This window comes from Periplaneta americana, chromosome 14 (assembly GCF_040183065.1).
Source record: "Periplaneta americana isolate PAMFEO1 chromosome 14, P.americana_PAMFEO1_priV1, whole genome shotgun sequence".
In the NCBI taxonomy this organism is placed as follows: Eukaryota; Metazoa; Arthropoda; class Insecta; order Blattodea; family Blattidae; genus Periplaneta; species Periplaneta americana.
In genome coordinates this window covers 54,029,407-54,051,149 of record NC_091130.1, presented here as the reverse complement: position 1 = coordinate 54,051,149, position 21,743 = coordinate 54,029,407, and the positions used below count along the sequence as shown (strand labels likewise).

Here is a 21,743-nt window from a genome sequence, read left to right as displayed (position 1 = left end):
CAACCAAATTTTGAGAGGATGTTTACTATATAAAGGACTAACAAAAATCAAAATTTGAACTCCCAAATGTTTTTGGCTTTTAATTTTGTATTTATTTTTTTTATCTTTTTAAGAAATATTTTCAAATTCAAGTTTTTAGTAGAAGATCTCAATTTGTAAAATTCCTTTGTTTTGGTTACATTCATAAGACATAGAGAAACATTTCTATGTATTCGTTTTATGAAATAACTCATTTATTCACTTCAATTTTTTTTTTTTTTTTGGAAAATTTGAAAATGTTATGTTTTCTGTAATTCATGATAAAAATATTAACCCTTTCTAACCCAAATTAAATTTACAAGCAATCCATGTTGAAACAAATAGCTATATTAGGACCAATTCAGTGACCAAGTTATGGGAGTGGCAACATTTGAAACAAAACTATATTGATGAAAATGTATTGAAATAAAAGTTATCCAGCAAAATTTACCTTCATATGTAACACACAAGTATATAAATGCTATAAAGTTAATTATTGCCATATGGTATCTATAGGTAAGAAAGGGTTAATAAAATAAATTAGTAGCATTTCTTACAAAATAAATGCATAGAAACATGCAGCTACCTTATAAATACTTGCAGTAAAATTTTCATCCAGATTTATTAATATTTGGCATAGCAAAGTTGGTGTTGAATTAAGAAAAATAAACTTACGGAAAAATAGATTTCAAAGTAAAATGATTATTTATGTAACACATATCTATTAAAGTTCTTCTCCGCTACATTCACTTGTAACTTCAGGAAGCCAACTTTAGAATAAAAAGTTCCTAGATTTGTAATAAGAAATTTGTAGAAAAGAATACTTTGATGAAGACTTAATTTTGACAGTTCTTTAAATGCCACGCCCCTTACAGACTAGAGTTAATAATATTAAACATTTTGTAATCAGAATTCAACTTAATCCATTTGGCATATGAAAATATATACTCTAAAGAACTGAAATAGCCAATAAAAATATTTTGGGAGATGTTCATGGTTTTCAGTGGAGTCTCCCCTTAACACTCAGAATAATAAAAATAATAATATACAAATTTAATATTTGTCTTCAATTAATTTCTCATGATTGTGATGATGACAAAGAAGAAGAACTTTTTCTTTCTTGTTTTAAGCATCGCCTACTGTAATAATTTTACTCAGTGATCAATAAATTATATATTCAACTAAAATTGTGGTATATGAAGGAAGGTGGAACTAATAGGACAGAAATACTAATTGACAACAGTGCAGCATAGGTGACGGATGAAAAATAAGGAAATTAAAACATCAGAAACGTTCTGTTGAATAGTTTCATTTTACTACCTTTTAAGTAGAACAGAATAAGTTTCTAATCCCCCCCAAAAATATACAAAACCAGACAATAATACAGGAATTTAAGTTTTTTCTACATATCTTGGTAGATTTCCACAATACACTATGTTCGGAAATAAAATACAGTATTTTGCTTAAATAATAAATTTTATAAGATATCTATTTTATAATAGAAAGTTGTGTTTCATGGAACACACAAATTATTCATGTCAGAGCAAAGGAAGAATTCATTAAAAAAACGGTACTTTGTAAGTCTCCAGAGAATTACTTTATTCTGGAATGTGCTATTAATTTAAATTAGTACCATATTATTCATTTCTTTCTGTAGCTCAAAAAATTATAGAAAAGGAAACATCCTATTTACATGATACTCAGAAATGAAGACAGAACATCTGATCTCTGTGTAAGGTGAAAATGTCACATTAACAGAGACTTAAATTCCGAAAATAATCAATATCTATTACACTATAATTAAAATTGTAGGTACTATCAATTCAAAATCTTGTAGCAGAAATGCAGCTATACCTGCAATTCAAGGCCAAATGAATTATTCAGTAGCAAGAACGTGTTAGAAGTTTAATTTAGATCTGAATTATAGATCATAATAATTATTACCTACATTGTATTGCTGTTTGCTGTAATATACTGTATTTTCATTGAGGACAGATTATATGTAATTAATTAAATCAGTAAGTGTAAAATAATTAAATAAGTCTATATTTTTTCATGTGTTTAAAGGCCAAATTCCGAAATGTTAGCTAATATAGAGTTGCCCACCAACATCTAGATGTACGTAACTGACAATTTTTAACAGATCAAGATATGACAAGACATAAATTATTGTGATTTGTCCAGTGAAGTCACTATATGACCAACTTTATTTGCTAAGATAGTATGTCGAGGCAGTCCCATATGCTCTGTAGTAGGATATGGGTCCACACTGAAGTTACTCTAGTAGGATATGGGTCCACACTGAAGTTACTCTAGTAGGATATGGGTCCAACTGAAGTTGCTCTAGTAGGCTATGGGTCCACTCAATGTGTAACCTAATAAGTAGCCATGTGTCCACTACTGCAAATTTATTCACCAAATTGATCTTTTCCATACCATACCAAAGGTTCACGGACCTACCACGATATTGACATACTATAACCATACCACACCATAGGCATAATTTGAGCAATATGTTTTGGTGAGCGAAGTATGCAGTGAATACACACATCTGTACTTCCCCAAAACCATAAAATTGTATATTATGCTCCTTGCATCACAGAATTGAGTACTAAATGGCTGAAACTAGCGCTGAGTTTGTTCCAGTGATTTTGGAAGTGAAAATGGTTAAATTTGTAAGTGATATTTGTGGAGATGAATTTGAAAACTTAAAGAAAACACACAATATAATCAGTAGCGAAGCGTGACAAAATTTTTGGGTAATCTGGGCTGAAGGCATGATTCGAAAATAGTGATCTAGGTCGTGTCTTACGTCGCTAAAAGGTAAACGAAAAGCGGAAAAGCTCCTGTTTTTAATTAACTAAATTCTAAATTGATCTTGTCCCTTCTTCGAAAATGTTTGGGTAAGCTCAGCTTACCCTGCCTACCCTGACGCTTCACCACTGAATAAAATGTAATGTGAAGAACGTAAAACTTAAATCGTCGGCTTAGAGTGTAAAACTGCTAAATCCATTTTTTGTCTAAAATGACATTTTAGTACCATTCGAAAAGGAACGAGATGACGAATCGTGTAGGAAAAATAGCTATGCACAATTCAATTCATAAGCGTACATAAACGCATGATGGAGTAAAACAGCCAAATCCACTTCGTTCAAAGCTCGCTGCTAATTCCATAGCAGTAGTGGATAGTGGATGGGATGTTCAATCTTTGCACATATCCTCGTGTAGTCAAACAAGTTTTGGGTGTTTATTGCTGTTATTCAAGCTTTTAATGACTGAAATATTGCAGAGGGGTGTATAATTACGATTGTTCATTTATTCTTTAGTGTCAAAGTAATTAGAAATTCAGTTCGTTTCAGATTTCAATTTTTTAATCTTCTAGGTGCTGAGATTAGTAGTTTTTTTCGGTGCATTTCGGTGCTTAGCAAATATTTTTGATGATGATTGCTGCTACATACTTTATTACTAATTTTATTAGTTTATTTGATTTACGTTTTCTACGATACGAAAATGGGTTTTCTATTGTTCTAGATGTCTTCAAACAGTTGTAACCATCTTTGGAAAGGCAATGTCGTTATAGAACAAAAATTCTTTTAGGTTGAACACACCCAAATGGAAGCAGACTGCATCCATTCCACATTTGAATGGGCTCTTAAAAACAAAAATATCAGTGTACCAGCAGATTACATAGAAATCTGCAGTTCAGCCAAAAAAAAAAAGCCCCGTCCATATGACGTGACATACTTAAGTCATGAATTCTTACAAAAATTCGATGAGGTTAAATTTTATAAGAACACTCGCCTTGGTCATGATAGAGGTGAGCCTAAGATTACTGACTTAAGAGCTCTTAGCTACGCTCAAATGGTAACATATTATTGAAATTGAGTTTCCCATATGATTGGAAAATATATAATATCACAAAGAAAATCGACATCAAACAGACTTACAAAATCTTCACCAAAACAGAAAGGAGATCAGTGTAAGAAAACTGGAAGACTTGCAATATTTAAAGAATATTTTACCAGAAGATTACCTCCAGTATTATGACCAATTACCTCATGATTGAACTAAACGGAGACTGAAAAGAATTTAGAGTTAACGAATTAGGTAACTTACCTATATTCAGTAGAAAAGGTGTTTTAGTTTGACTTTCTTACTTTTATGTAATATTTTTCATTTTGAATATTTTGGGAATTAGAATAGGAAAGAAGAACATTTTCAGTTAATTTTTAAGAAAGAGTGTTTGATAACAAAAAGAGAATGTTTATTTGCCGTTGTATATTCCTTTCAATTTTGTTATGTATGTCTGGAATAGAAGCTTTTTTTTTTTTTTTTTTAAAGAAAGACTGAAAGAATGTCAAAGATAAGTTAGATGTGTGTAAATTATTTATTTTTACGGATTATAATATGTTAAATCATTCGTTTGAAATAATAAAAATACTGTGGTAAATAAAACAACAGTTTTCATTAATTTCCCTTAATTTTCTTGAAAAACCTGCTAACTCCTGCTTAATTCCTAGCTGCAAAAAACCTGCTAAATTACAAAAATGAATATAAATAAAAATACATTATATTGTAACATTTCTTTTTTATCTATTAATCAACAGAATCAAAATATATACTATTATATGTATTTTGGATTTGGTCCTAAAGTTTCAGGGTTAATTTTGAATCAGTTTTTTGTTTCCCTTGTAAAATTATCTTTCTGTCAGTTAGCAGGTTTACACTCTAAGCCGGTGATATTAATTCAATAACCACTGAAAAATAGTGAAACACGACAAATAATTATTAAATAAACAGAGTAACCCTATCCCATCATCTCCTGGCTTCGTTGTCTCGTGAGTGATGCGTTATTGGTGTCACTTATGAAGTTCCAACTGTCTTCGGTCAGTTGACTAAGCAACAATATAAGTTTCTTAAATCTACCTTAGTGGAAAATGCCAGTACAGGCATTGGCGAATATGATTATAGAAAATACAATATACGTGCTGATATTTCTGTTTTTATAAATAAAAAAAAACACTAAAGATACTTATCAAAGCACAAATTTCCTGCCATGAAAATAAACTCACTGAGCAAAACGTTTTATTACTCAGAGAGAAAGAGAGAGTCAGAGGAAGAGAAAAGCAGCAAGAGTAACAGCTAATTCTGCAACTACTAAAATACAGTGGAAGTTCTTAAGTTCGACTGTTACGTAGGAGAATTAAACACGTCCCTATATGGGCACTAAAAAATGGGTTTGCCATTTGAATGGAAATTGATTCTATGTCTTGTAGTGATGCTTTTGTTAAAGGAAAACAGAATATTTTATTGATTAGGACATCCATATTTAATCACTGATTTTAAATTAATGAACTCTTCTTTTTCTATTTGAGAATTGTGCCGTTTGTGAGACGGAATTGTCGAAACTCACTGTGGTACTAGAAGTGCATACACAAGTCTCGGGGTGGGCAGGAAATACAGGTACAGTACTGTATTCGTTGATGGATAACTAATAAGAATTTGTATTCATTTCACGTGCCACACCCACTACCCTTATTGGACTGAACTTTCAATTCTGTTCAGTCGAACTTAGGAGAGTCCACTGTATATCTATTTTCTAAATGGCTTGCAGCAATAAAACTCAGTGTTTCTTAAGTATTCTTTTCCTTTTTATTTTCACACTTCTAGTTGTCAGTACGTTACACCCTGAAATTTAGTTTCCAGATTTCTGGCTGTGTAAGTAGCATATATGGCACTGCAGAAAAATCATTTCAGCTGGGAAAATTATAGAAAATGTATATTTCATATAGTACTTTGAACATAAGATTGTAACTAAGAACTGAGACTCTATTCTTACTTTTTGTGACGCCACAAAACCAAGGACAACTTGCTAACAATCTTCATTCATGGAGACAAAAGTTATTACTGTAATATTTTTAGCGAGAAATGAACTTATGTCCTACATAATGTAAGTAAATAGTTAAACTGGAAGATACAATAACGTCGAAGACGAACACATTGTAGACTGTCCAATAGGAATGTTAACATCACGTCATGCTACTGAGTAACAACATAATGAATTCTTAACCTTCTTTCTAACAATTTGTAGCATTCAATGACATTTAGCAAAATCATTAGAACATTTTATCAAATCCCAAAGTTGAAAAGAACACAATATAAGAAGAAGTGGTTAGAAAAACAGCTCCTGGGCTAAAAAATTCACTATCCCTCCTTAAGATGAGTGTCAAACTAGGAGCTGCTTTTACATCAATAAAAGCTTACAAAAATATCACATCCATTATATGTCTGAGGCGACAAAAATATATTGATTCCTTCTCTTTTACAAAGTACAGACAAGTACAGCACGTGAGTAATAATTAGTAAGAGTAAAGGCTGGTTCACAATAAACCGGGAACGAGAACCAGAACGAGAATTGGAAACAGAGGACGTGAAAGTCAAGATTTTTGATTCACAATAAACTGAGAACAGAAATGGCTATGCATATCGATATGTATGTCAATAACGATATGTACTGTCGATATTACGCATTCTCATGTTATATGTGTACCGGAATAATTGACCAATGAACAACAAACCAGCCAACATAAACATAGGCTAACCAACTTCAGAATTTATGACACAGAATATTTAAGAATTCAATTCACGTGGTAATCTGGTCACATATACACGTAGCATATATTTAAAGTGATTCTACTGAATTTCCGAGCTAGTCAGAAATCATGCATGAAGAAGAAATTGTCATGGCCTCTTTGCTACAAAATATACGATGAACAAATAGCTTTATCATGGCAACAGAATGAATCTAGCAGGCTGTGATCGGAAATGAGAACAGCAAAGTTGAAACTTGGGCAACTTCACATTACCGTTCCCGGGCTCCTGCAAGCTTCTTGTTAATTGTGAATGCTCACATTTAAATATATACATTTTAACAATTTTCCCGTTCTCGTTTCTGGTTTATTGTGAATCAGCCTTAATACGTTTGCAGTGTATATAGGATATTGTAACAATGTGAATTCCAAAAATTACTTCGATATGATTTGGCATTGGTGAGAACCAGAATATCTTCGAAAATTCCATGTTTCATTTTCCATGTGAAATTTTCATAATTTGAATACTTCTTTTCAATTACTACGTTTTCATGGAGTATTTAGATGGATCTGAATACGATCCATACTGAATATGATCCCTGTTTTCATGCAATTTTCGATACATATTGAAAATGATCTGAGTACGGAAGCTGAAGTTTCGAAAGTAGTTATGTTGGTTAACATGTCTCGACATATTAGCATGTTGGTCACTCTGTAGGCATTATTATAAACACTCTTGCGTTTTCCAAATGAGGCACATGAAAACTTAATATTCTGGCTATTATTGAATAATGGTAATAATGACTTTCAGGAAAACACGAAATATTATGTTTTACAACACTCTTTTTCAACATACACACTGCCCTCGCTGTTGGTAAAACAGCTGATACATCAAACAAATGACGATCGATCACACGCTTAGTGTATTGAGATTGAATTGAATACAACACCTGTTTTCATGGAACTCGATTCGAACTGAATACGATCCGATCCCACTTTTCAGGTGTATCGACCTTGAGACTCAGATTGAATTGAATTCCCGTTTTCATGAAGATTTCAATATGATAAGTATATTCAGATCTATATGAATACTCCATGAAAACATAATAAATGTTGGAAATAGTGTGATATTTCATAACTGGCCATTAATTTCTATAATGTTAGCTTCTGTAATCTCACCAATACTATATAATTAACTGAAAGATAAACTGTAAATTTCATTTACACTCAGGAGAAAATTTAGTCAAAGTGTTTGACTACAGAAAAAATTTTCTTAATTGTATATACAGTAGGTTTATGATATAAATATAGTTTTGTGCTGCTCTTACTTTTATGCTATATTAACAGCACTGCTGCACTTGAAATATTTTAACACAGGAAAAGGAATTATGGCAACCTCAGAAGTACCTTCAAAACTTGATTACACAACGGGAAACTAAAGCTGTATAAAAGATAAATAATCTTGATTTTCTTGTCATAATAGGCAAACTGTCTCCCTCGTGAAAAACTGGTTGAAGATACTGTCATTAACACCGTCTGTACTTCATAAACAGGATAGTTCAATTTCCTTTTGTCGTCTCTTTATAACCCCCCTTTCCCTTAAATACACACAGCATATGAAAGCACTCACACATGTAACACAAACACACCTCAGGATGCGTGCACTCCTTTGAATAAAAATACGACCCACTGATTTTATTTAAAAGCCATCTTTGGTATACAAATTATTACTTGCTGTTGGCCTTCTGATGCACCTCAGAGAAGCTCGTATCTTCATCCACATAATGTGAGCCACAATTGACAAGCTAGATTATGTATATGTTTGAATTGAACATACAAAGACAGGCACTGCTAAATAAACATTGTATTGTAGAGGAAGGAAGCGAGTAAAGGAGGAAATAAAATCATACAATTTGAAAACTATGATGATGAGTATATGATCCCAAACACTATTTAGAGAAAAGTATACATCCATTAATCACGTTTTGTTTTGTCCTTCAAAGTCATTGTTACTTCAAAACTCTTCCTCTCTTTTCAAATTTAAACGGAATCATTAAAGCACCATTTCATAACATTTCATCTCGCCAAAAATTTGTAATCTTGTAAAATCTTCTGTTCTACAGCTTAACACTTCAATGGGATACAATAAATGAAATGAAAAAAAAAAACTGTTTCACGATTATACAGCATGTGAAGAGTTTAAAATGTCTTATCAACATTATACAAATCTATCTTATTCTTTCTGGCTACAAAAATTATCATCAATGACAGTTTAGGTATTTCAGTGCACATATGATGGATTTCAACAACTTAGCTTCATTTTTTTAAACTTGATATTTTAAATTGGCGTTCATAAACTTAAGTGTATTTTTATTCAGGAGCACACAAAACTTATTACATTTTATTATTGATCAATCAAAAGCATTTCCAGTTCTATAACTAGTTACTTCTACACATGCATTTTTATCACATATGATGCAGATATCTTCTATCATCATCAATATCATTGCCAAATTTAAAGCTGGCATTTCTATTTTAGTTTTGAGATTATCCAACAGTTTGTGTGCATTAAAACTAGCGTTGAGGTAGTTCTGATGATTTCGGAAGTGAAAATCGTTGAATCTATAAGAGATTTTTTTTTTATCGTATATGCAAGGCATAACAAAAGCCTAAACTAACCAAACCTAACCTGTCGCAGATTCGTATATGCAAGGTGTGTAAGCAGAGTGTGAAGGGAACTACCTCAGCGCTAGTTTAGCCAGGATAACCTCAAAGCGACTATTTATTCTTCTTTTAATCTTTCCCAGTTATATAGATAACATTCGCAGAGGCACATGTGAATGTTACGAATTCAAAAAAATATATGTATGGAACTATCTTACAGTTTGAATTTTTCAAAACAATTCATTCTATGCACTGAAACAAAAATTAATTTTACTTCAGGTTATTTTGCTGAAAGTACTCAGTCTATCCACTTAAGCAATAAACTGTTTTTGCTTAGTTTAACTATTCGTTTTCATATATACTAGCACAAAAATCTTCTCTGGAGTGGGGATGTCAATTAAGTCGTAGTTACAATTTAAATATAGACATAAGAGTAACACATCTGTCTATTCGAAATCAATGTTGTGTATCACATCAAAATGTAATATTTCTTCCGCAATCACGAGACGTAATAAGTAAAGTGCTTAGTTGCGCAATTCGTTATGTTTCACTTAACTATGTAATCTGCATATTACCGTACCTCTCATTCACATATGCAACCTGTCTTCAATATTTTAAACACTCATACATGTCCGTATCTGTCTCGTCAAGAAACATAACAAAATAAAATCTATGAGATCTACTATACAACAGAAGTAATATTAAGTATCAAGGCTTGCTCCTTCAAGATTAAAGCAGCAAAATACGAAATTATACAATATCTCAACAATGAAAAATGGCTCAATCTTACTAGATTTAATACTGTTTTACAGAAATTACGTTGAAATATTGTATAATTAGAAGTACAACAAAACTTGGTGCATTCATAAAGGGAAGACGTGTTGGATATTAATTCAACCAAACTATCTTACATTAATTATTAACTCTGATCATGACATAGAGTTCTTAATTTGTGCTACGACCTACTGGGGAAATGACTAAAAGAACATGTACAAATAAAATTACGTTTTACTCATTTCTATGAATTGCTTCAATACAATTTTTTTGTAAATCAAAATCTTGAACGAAAAAATTCAAATAATGTTATCTTTGTAGTACCGGTAGCAAGTCCTGGAAATTTAGCCGACAAATTAAGTACCAGTACCGGTACATACTTAAATTATTCTTGTAACTGACGAGTGAAAAGTTTTAGACCATTATCATTTTCATTCGAAAGAACACTTGACATCTCAACTGCATAGATCATATTTTCTCTAAGTCTTAAAATTTACATTGAGCAGAATCTTTCCAATATGAAACTAAATTCTGTCTCCCAGATAAAAATTTATTCTTAGATTTTCGATAGACAGGCAATTCCGTTATCTTGAAATACATCACAGCTGTTTTATGAGTATACAAAATGTTTAAGGAAAACATGTTCAATATTCATACTTGGTCCTACTTAATGGAAAGAAAATGGAGAGACATTTATGCTTGATGGCTATAACTCTCACAAATTTAGAATCAGTAATATTCTTTTTAACAACAATCGCAAAGAAAAAGGGACAGAACACCACATTTCTATAATTCTACTTACGAAATATTTATGTTGTGCTGATTGATAGCAATTTCGAATTGAAGATGTCATACGCCAAAAAACCTCAGAATATGGAAAGTTTAATATTATGTTCTTACATTAAATAATATTTTATATCTTTACAAGCCGATATGTAAAATCACACTGCTTATAATGAGAGATTTAAGTATCCATGTCATAAAAAAAAAAAAAAAAAAAAAAAAAAAGTTTATATTGCATTTGGTAGCAATGTAAAAAAAAGTCCCAAAGTTTTTGTGCATTCTTCCGTTTATAAGATACTTACAATTCTGGTCATATTCATTGTAGATACAAACAAAACAGCAGAATAGGTGCATTTTATATAAAGAATACCAAACAAACTGAAAATAATAAACTAGTAGGCCTACCATTGCGTGTTACCAAATATTTAATTACAGCAAAATTGAACATGTTCTTTACCCTTTTAATCAAAGTAAGTCAATAGTAGCAAATGTTGAATGTTCTGGTTTGTCCACTGAAAGCTGCCATGTAATTTGCATTTGCAAACTACAGTACCGGTATGTAACTGAAAATTGGTAATGGAACAGCCATACTTTTAATAATGGCAAATAAGTACTAATTATTTTAAAGACTGGTGCTATGTTACTTAATTTCCCACCTTTTATTTTCTTAAAATTTAAAGGACGGGATATTTACTTTACATATGCTTATAATTAAAAGTTCATATAGGCCTAAAACTGTTTAAGCCCATATTTATAGGCTACTAGTTCTGAAATAAAATATGTACTGAATTTATTTTCGGAATATAGGTAATATAGGTATCCATTGTGTGTTTGTTTCTTTGTACAGCAAGTATTTTTGAAAAAAAAAAAAATGACTTGAGCGGTCAGTATAAGCAACTACTTTTTAAGGTTTAGGAATCATTTAACTGCTATATCCAACCGATATTTGTGCTGAGAAAAGTGAATGTTTGTCTTAGAAGTTTTGGGAATGTTTGATGAGCAGAATAAAATAATAAAAATATGGAGGGCACTGCATTTAAACTTGTAAATTATAAATAATTGATTAAATGGCGATCTTACTCGTGTTAATTATGTAAGCATGTGCAGCTTACAGCTGTTTCGACACCATCCTCAGAGCCTACTAGATCTTGGCGCTATCTCAACTTCGCTGCCTGTTGTGTGGGGGCGTTCGTGTGATGAAAAGTTGTGTCAAATAGTGTGTGTGTTCAGAAATTGATCTGTGTGTTGAGAATTTGATTGGGGTGTGTTTTAGTGTGTCTGTATATTTCATATTGTTCTAGTGTGTTGAGTTTTTGGTTTTTGGGTTGTATGTGTAGGATTTCCATGTCTGTATTTATGTTATTGTATGTATGGTTAGGATTAGTTATGTGTTCGGCATATGTAGATGTATTGTGTCCTCTGGTTATTGCTTTAATGTGTTCTTTGTATCGAGTTTGAAATGATCTGCCTGTCTGTCCAATGTAGAAACTGTCGCAACTATTGCATGTAAGTTTGTATACGCCTGTGTGGTTGTATTTATTTGTTTGTGTGTGTGTGTGTATGTGTGTCATTTATATTCAAGTGTTAAAAGTAGTGTACGAAAGATTCAACATGGATGTAAATTATAAATATTCTGTTCTAACAGTAACAATTCATTCAATTATGTACTGCCAGATATGGAAATTGTGTAGCCTACATTAAAACCAAAAGACAATTAACATTATTGGCACGCATTATTTTGAACGAAATTATTGCAAACAACTTTCAGGCCACACAGCCAATATCTTGGTAGATAGAAATTAGATCATTAAGGTACTGGAGCACTTCCCTAAAGCTATAATTCTCATATGAGTATAACCTATCAAATTTTTGTAAAACACCAAGAATGACAGGTACAAAGAAATACTCTGCATGGATAAAGAAATTCATATATGTGTCTCTGGGCTCTTAATCCTTAAATCGCTTCGTATTTCCTTTATCTCAGTCAAGTTGAATGTTTACTTCTTTCAAGCACTCCCAAACAGTACCGATAACATCAATATTCCTCGCCTCTGCAGCGTAGCTAAGGGAAGGAATATGATTTATACATATAAGCTAATTTAATCTACAACTCTGAAACACAAAAGCAAGGGCCGTTACACTAATGGTTTTGGTTCTATATCATCATCAGTTACAATAAGAAACTTGTCTTAAAAAGATCAAAGTTTCGTGACTTTTTATTAAGTAAAGTCATGTAAGTATTTTGCCTTTATAAATTTGAAGACATGGACAACCAGCAACATTCAACATATCAATAAATGCTCAGTTTTTCTTGGACTGTCAAGGCCCTTATAACAAAACCATTTTTAGTCGAACTTCACAATATATACACATTCTTTCAATTTTCCAACCACCATAAGCCAACAATTAATCTAGACGAAGATGAATTTCAATATTAAATTATATAACACACAATAAAGTACCTACTCACAAAGTTATAAATAAATAAATAATTCTCCAGTCATAAACAATTATGTATACTGAACCTGATAATACTGTTTTGTAATGACAAACAGTGTAGTGTTAAACACTAGTTAAATCTTTTAGTTACTGTAAAAATTTCCCAAACGTCTGTTGGGAGAGGGGTAATCATCAGTGAAATCATTCAAAAAGGAGGACACAAGCTATACAGGGTGGAAGGGAACCGATGCATAAAAATTTAAGAGATGATTCTACATGTTAAATATAACAAATATTCTATTACACTTTTCCTTCGAAGGAGCTCCGTTAAGCAGGAAAAAAAATAATCTTTGCCCAATGTTTGCAGCATTCTATTGCAGCAACAGTCCGAAAAAAATAGCTGATTGTTACGCAAGCAGATAGGTAAAAAATAATCTGAACAGTTAGTGTCTTGAGTCTTTTTTAAGAAATTATACCAAATTTAAATTGAATAATTTCAAAAATTGTAAAAATAAATCTTGCAATGTAGCGCAGTGTCGTGTGCTTTTGACTGAGTACAGCAGAGGGGAAGGTAAAGTATGGGTGGCCGTGCTTGCCAGAGTTATTGCAGTAGCCATGATGTTGTCAAATGTTTCATAGAAATGTAACAATTTCCTCTAAAACAGTGAATGTTAGAAAAAAACTTATTTAGATTTTTCAAATCTCTCTTCAAGATCTATTACCAGTTTCATTTTGGTGCTGTGGTTACCTTCCAGCCTATATATTAATAACTCTGAAGTAATAAGCCTCGAATTTGGTGAAATATAGACTGAATTAGGTATGAAGGTTGTAAGAAAAAATGGATGCATGATTTTGAGTTAAGATAAAAGTTTTCATAACAGTGGCCATTTCTCAGTTTCCTCTTCAGCATTTTATACGATTCCAAATGATATCACTAAACAAATTTCGAATTGTTAATGAATTCTGAAATTCCTGTAATTAGGCTTACATAAAAGTTTAGCAATTTATCTGTTTCATTTATCTCTGTTCATTGTATTGCATGTCAAGTAAAAAATCAAATTCAGCATTAAGTAAAATAATTACTTGTTTGTTAACATTCTGTTATGCAAGTTGGAATGAGATGTGTGACATTTGAAAGAAAAAGTTATCACTCATATTACATCTGTCAATGTATGGAGATACACGGAATACTTCAGATATCATGGCATTACATATGCTAAATTCTTTCTACATATTATATTAGCTGTCTTCCGATATTATGGATTATACAATCCTTGGGGACAGAAATAGGCCTACTTGTATAAAATAACAGTGTTGTATTATATTGTATTTATTTACGTTCCATGGTATTTGTTCATCACTTTACAGCTAGATTATGAAACATGTTAAAGGGCAAATCAATTTTTGTTCGAAACATAAATATTTCAGAACTTTCGTATTAATCTAGTAGATTTGTATTTAATTTCATAATAATTCAATGTGGTATAGTCGCATTTTCAGAAAAATGAAGTTCATAACCAGTAACTAAATTTAAGAATGAGAGTTAAACCTGTGATCCCTAAGATACATTTAATCCCTGAATACAGGCAGAATTCCGTATTTTCAGAAAAATGAACTTCATAACCAATAACTAAATTTATGAACGAGAATTAAACCTGTGATCCATAAGATACATTTAATCCCTGAATACAGGCAGAATTCCGCATTTTCAGAAAAATGAACTCCATAACCAGTAACTAAATTTATGAATGAGAATTAAACCTGTGATCCCTAAGATACATTTAATCCCTGAATACAGGCAGAATTCCGTATTTTCAGAAAAATGAACTTCATAACCAATAACTAAATTTATGAACGAGAATTAAACCTGTGATCCATAAGATACATTTAATCCCTGAATACAGGCAGAATTCCGTATTTTCAGAAAAATGAACTTCATAACCAATAACTAAATTTATGAACGAGAATTAAACCTGTGATCCATAAGATACATTTAATCCCTGAATACAGGCAGAATTTCGTATTTTCAGAAAAATGAACTTCATAACCAATAACTAAATTTATGAATGAGAATTAAACCTGTGATCCCTAAGATACATTTAATCCCTGAATACAGGCAGAATTCCGTATTTTCAGAAAAATGAACTTCATAACCAATAACTAAATTTATGAACGAGAATTAAACCTGTGATCCATAAGATACATTTAATCCCTGAATACAGGCAGAATTCCGCATTTTCAGAAAAATGAACTTCATAACCGGTAACTAAATTTATGAATGAGAATTAAACCTGTGATCCCTAAGATACATTTAATCCCTGAATACAGGCAGAATTCCGCATTTTCAGAAAAATGAACTTCATAACCAGTAACTAAATTTATGAACGAGAATTAAACCTGTGATCCATAAGATACATTTAATCCCTGAATACAGGCAGAATTCCGCATTTTCAGAAAAATGAACTTCATAACCAATAACTAAATTTATGAACGAGAATTAAACCTGTGATCCATAAGATACATTTAATCCCTGAATACAGGCAGAATTCCGCATTTTCAGAAAAATGAACTCCATAACCAGTAACTAAATTTATGAATGAGAATTAAACCTGTGATCCCTAAGATACATTTAATCCCTGAATACAGGCAGAATTCCGCATTTTCAGAAAAATGAACTTCATAACCAGTAACTAAATTTATGAATGAGAATTAAACCTGTGATCCCTAAGATACATTTAATCCCTGAATACAGGCAGAATTCGAACACATAACATGCAATGTAAATGGATCTCTGCAAAATAGATTTGGCAGAACTTACGTCCATTCTAAGAGATCTAAGTTTTTACAGTTCTGAGAGAATGGTCAATGTTATATAATATGGAGTAAGAAAACCGTTAAGACTTGTTAATTTTACTATGGTGAAAGTATTGTAATTATCTTTGGCATTTACAATGAATTAATGACTATAAATAATACACGTGAATAAGTACTTTACCTTTTTAGTTTAATGTTGTCGAGCACAAAAAGATTAAGGAATTGTTACAGGAAAAGCTACAATCCTGTATTGCCTGCAGGCCCACTTTTGTTTTCATTTTTTTTTTTACAATTTTAATACATCTTGATGAATTAGATTAAGAGTGGCTTATGGATTGGACAAATAAAGACATTCATTCTATGACAATAAGCGTACATTGTAAGTGCCACAAAAGTGCCACGAGTTCAACAAGCAGGATATAGCATTATTTCAGTCATTAAAAATGTTCATTTGTTAAAGTTAATATGGATGGCATTTGTGTGATATCAATGCAGTTGCACTAATATATGTTACATTACACATACTTTTTAGGGTGACTGTTCATTTGAAGTGATTTTTTTTTTGGTGATGTGTAACCGTTTTCAAGCAGATACCCTAGAAAGTGCAAGAAAATTAATGTCTTCATTACAAGTTTTCGGCATTAGAAAACAAAATTACTTCAATATCATTATTTGTCTTGTCCTGTTTTAGAACGTGACACAGTCCTGTTGAATTCTATTTTATTATAAACTGAGAGCAACAAAAGAATAGTTTTGTTTCTCATAGACCAACTATTATTTTGTCTAAATGCAGTACACGATCTAATACTTCCTGCAATTGTGATAGACATTTTAATATGAACATTTAAAATGTGTAACACCACCTAACATTGTTACAGTGGATTCTTTGCTATGCATCCTGCTTGTATGACATCCTGAAACCTGGGGCCTTGAGCAGCACTCTCTTCCTTGAAAATTCGGCGTCATGGTTATATGACTACAGTCCAATGTTCGTTGCTCCTCTCAGCGGAAAGTTACTTCATAAATATTAATGAACACAGGCATTTCTTTGCAATGTTCAACAATAATAAAAATAATTAACAACAACGTAGATTGTTCACTACGTCACCTAATAGAGATCTTCTTGACACGGGGAACTGGTGGGAGCCTCTTCCATACTTCCAAGTAGGGTCTTTTTCTCTTCTATTCTCGATGACTTTGGAGTCCGTAGCTGAGGTTCAAAACACGGCTATAAAAGAACGAAAGCAAAAAATGTTTGAAATAATGACATCAATAAAGCAGGACATGGATTGTATCTATTTTTTACACAAAAGTTGAAATAAAACACTTCTAGAAAAATTTGTTACACAGTAGAGCATCGATTATCCGATACCAATCAACCAAAACATTGGTTAACTGAAAGCGTTCCAGTCGGCAAATTCAAGTCTGCGAGTGCGCCATGTAGAAGTTTCAGTAGCGCTGTCTGCGAAATTTAGTGGCAAAAAAACGAGTCTCAGCTCTGGGGGGGGGGGGGGGGGGGGAGATTTCTTTTCCTAAATTGTAGGCTTGTCAAAGTAGGCTAGTCAGTTCTCTGTTATTTATAAGACGTGTGATACAAAATATATACTGTATGTACAGTTTTCTGTTTAATGTCAGTGTTTCTTTGTTTCATACTGCTCCTATGACACCGGTACAATTTGTTTTCGTAAATGATCGGTTATCCGAAAAATCAGTTATCCGAACACTCCCCGTCCCCAATTGTTTCGGATAATTGATGCTCTACTGTAGTTTATAGAAATTTTAAAACCTGTTTCATATTCATATTTATTGTCATCATACGTCTTTCAGGTAGTGGTTTCTCTAACATTTCTGTATACAGTCCACCACTACCTTGCTTACATTCCATCATATATCCTTCATATTTCTCTTATCATCTATGTCTCCCCAAATCTTCCAATTATCTAAAGTTTAACCCTGCTTCTGTCTGTTTCTTCCTCCATCCTTTGTGATGTACAGTATTTACAACTCTTAACATTCTTTATCTTCCCTCAATAAAATTCACGAATGCTATGCAATACTGCCACCTTACTCTTATAGAACATTCGCGTCTACATCTACTTCTCCATCTCTACTACTATCATATTAAAACCTGTTTCAAGTATTATTTAAGAAATGATTAGTGAATACTCACTCCTACAAATCAGTACGTACCGGTACTGTTTTTTTTATACTTGATTGCATTATTACTGGTAAAGATTGCATTTAAGTTTCTCGAAAAAAATAAAAATATATTCAACAGATTATTGATCATATCAAAAACATTATTTGACAAATTCTGCTACTAATGATCTGATCTTTAACTCGTGTGAATCAATGTAATATGTTACCTTAAACTCTCTATAAAATTGGCAGTGCATAACGAAAATACAGTCTAAGATCAATGTTACACTTCCTGTTGATCACTGTTAAGCCTGATCCACATGCAAGGTTTTGTATGATAACATTTTGCCTGTGTAGTTCAAGACGTTGCATATGGACAGGAAAACAGTGCAGTATATGGAGATGAAAGAATGACGCCATTTTCCACAACTTGTACAGACTTGCACAGTCTTGTCAGTGCTTGGGGACATTTTCCTCTGTCTTTGTTACAGGTGTAGCTCAGTTTTCCTTCCATATTGGTACAGGAATAGTCTTTGTTAGTCAAAAAAATACTTTTCTTTTTTATTTATCAATTACTTATTGTACGATTTCTACTTTTAGACTGCAGGATTGCCAGATGTCCCGATTTGGCGGGACATGTTCTGATTTCCATATAAAAGTCCCGGATCTCACTTTGATTCAAGGCGGGATGCAAAACGTTCCTCCCAAAGATATTGTCATGGTCAGCCACTGAAGCACAGATTTTGAGGTATTTCGAATCCATTGCTTAGTTTGAGTTGCATGATGGGCAGTTAGGGGACTGATATGTATTCCAATTCTATGCAGGTGTTTGGCCAAACAGTCATGCCTTGTTTCCAATCTAAATGCAGCTACAGACGATTTGCGCGATAAATCGGGAATTGACTGTGGACTATGATGCAGAGAGTTCCATTTTTTTCACTTGAGATTGTGTTATCAAATTTTGTTTATTGAAGTCTAAGTATGTACTTACATTTAATAAATCTTTTCACAGAGTAATATCCGAGATCATATATACCCAGATAGGTCGGCCTTATAGGCTTTGACAACTTTTGTCAGGTTTACTACGCTGCCATTTAGTTGTTACATAAGGAGTCACGTCAGAATTCCCATTTGAATTGCATTAGCGACTGTACTGCCATCTCGAGTTTATTTACGGCGGATGGGTGGCGATCCTGGCGGTTGTTCTCTTCAAAGTGCTGCTGATTTTAACATAGCGATGAGTTATCTGTTACCAGTGGCGTATACTGGTTAAAGGGTTTGGGCTACCGCTGACCCTATTATTACACAAAATATATCTAACAATTACTTTAATTTTAATTACTATGGTAAAACTAATAATACAAAATTATTACATTATGTTATATTATAAACTTTTTCTTTTGTAATTTCCTTGGGCTACCGCCGGTAGCCCCGGTAGCCCGCAAAATACGCCCCTGTCTGTTACATATATGATCTAGGGTAATACGTAGATTTAGTAACAGGTCTGTAAGTAGCAGTACTGCCCTTCTTTGCTAAAGCATCCGCATTCTCGTTTCCCAGGATTCCACAATGGGATGGTATCCATTGGAATGCAATTCTTTTATTGAGTGTTATTAATTGAGAGAGCATTTTAGTTATTTCTGCTGTTTGAGAAGGTGTGTGTCTCGAGACTATTGAAAATGCGGAAATGTGAAAGCTACATTCGACTGTAATTTCAAACTTAGTGTAAAGAATGTATTGTTAATTTCTAGATCAACTGTCAAAAGTGGGTAAAATGAATTCACTGAGACACATAAAATATACTTAACTGTATACTTACCGTTTCACAAATATTCATGTTACAACAGTTTTCAATTGTGATCTCGCACTGTTCTGGAGGTAGAGAGGGACGACTAGTCAGGGGTGTCACATTCTTGTTAACAATAATTCGCTTCTTTATTCGAGGCCTCTTCCGGAGCACGAACACCTTCTTGAGCAACAAGAATACTGCAATCACAAGGATGAAACACAGGCTGCCCAATGCAACTGACACCCAATCACTGATGAGTTTGTCATGGAGACAGGACTGGTTCAGTTCTGCATTAGCCACAAGGGGGTTGCCTAGTGATGAACTGTTCTCCAAGGGCACCAGTTCGTACTCGTTTGTACTCACAGTTGACGGACATCTGTAACAAATTATAGTTTGGATTTAATAATAATAATAATAATAATAATAATAATAATAATAATAATAATAATAATAATATAATAATAATAATAATAATAATATAATAATAATAATAATAATAATAATAATAATAATAATAATAATAATAATAAATAATTTATACCCTCATATACACTCATCCAATGAACTTAATAATTTAATCTTTGGGATACTTACATACACATTCGTGTAGCTTCTCCATCTACAGGAACATAAAGCTGCCGAAACTGCTGGCAGTAGGAGTAACAGTTGTGTTCTGACACTAGTATTTCACAGCGAACACCACTGAAAGGTCCATTGCATTTACAAGTCGGTTGTCCACTATCGTTCACAACACATTTAGCACCATTAAGACAGAAGTCATCATTGCAGACCTTTTGTTCACAACGTGGTCCTTTAGTGCCATGCAAACAAACACAAACTGGCGCGTCATTGGCGTCCATTTCACATTTTCCACCATTCAAACAGTAATTATGACATAACGATACTTCACAGCGCTCTCCTGCGTATCCTTGAGGACAATGACAATTTAGCGAGTTCTTCTTGTTTGCCAGCAATACACCAGCATTCAGGCAGTAGCCTGCGCTACCTGGCGTTTCTTTTAATTGTTCAGTTTCTGCAGTCACGCCTGGTCCATCACTCATGTAGTTTTCTTCTGAGTTAGGAATCTTCGGAAAGATTCCTGTTACCGTTTTCTCTATTGGGCACTCAGGTTTACCATTAGACCACGCAACAATTCCCTGTGGAGTCCTGAAATGTAAAAATATTTCATGTAAATCGGATTTTATAAAATAACATTTATATCATAAGAAACTACTTAGAGAAAATATCTTTTTATGTTTTTACTACTTCTCAGAGAAAATATTTTTTTATGTTTTACTATTGCACAGACAAAATATCTTTCTTTGTTATGGTATACTACTCCTCACACTAAATTTATTCACATTCATGATTACTGGAAGTTATTACAATAGTTGCAACAATAACACACACCAACAATCTCTGTCTTTATTGTGTAGATGTGCGTGTATGCGTGTATTTACATGTATAAGTGTTATATATGTGTGTGTGTGTGTGTCTCTTATTGCACAACAGTTCCAAAATAAAGAAGTCCTGATAAATAAGGTGTAACAGAGCAGCTATTCCTAATTTTCTGATCTTATAAGAGGACATGAAAATACAAATTTTTTTCTTAATAAAGTAGTGTCCGGAAATGCTTCATATAAAAGACAGAGCTCATCACTCACATTATGGCTGCATTTTCAGCTGTTCTTGTTACCATGAAAATAATAATTGAAGTTAGTTTGTTGTTGTAT

The 21,743-nt window shown here is 32.6% G+C and overlaps 1 protein-coding gene and 1 long non-coding RNA gene across 3 annotated transcripts in view; one reads left to right on the top strand and one right to left on the bottom strand.

The window, feature by feature from the left end:
• The window catches only part of LOC138713286 (uncharacterized), a 219,583-nt gene that overhangs the window by 42,159 nt on the left and 155,681 nt on the right, over nt 1-21,743 (top strand). The window lies entirely within an intron of this gene.
• cue (Protein cueball) overlaps nt 1,312-21,743 on the bottom strand; it is a 197,836-nt gene continuing 177,404 nt past the window's right edge. For both annotated transcript variants that reach the window (XM_069845267.1, XM_069845265.1), the window contains 3 exons: nt 20,605-21,177; nt 20,041-20,386; nt 1,312-17,310 (listed from right to left, as the gene is read on the bottom strand). In XM_069845267.1, the coding sequence (XP_069701368.1) occupies nt 17,191-17,310; nt 20,041-20,386; nt 20,605-21,177 (1,039 nt within the window). In that variant the 3' untranslated portion in view covers nt 1,312-17,190. The remainder of the gene's footprint in view (nt 17,311-20,040; nt 20,387-20,604; nt 21,178-21,743) is intronic.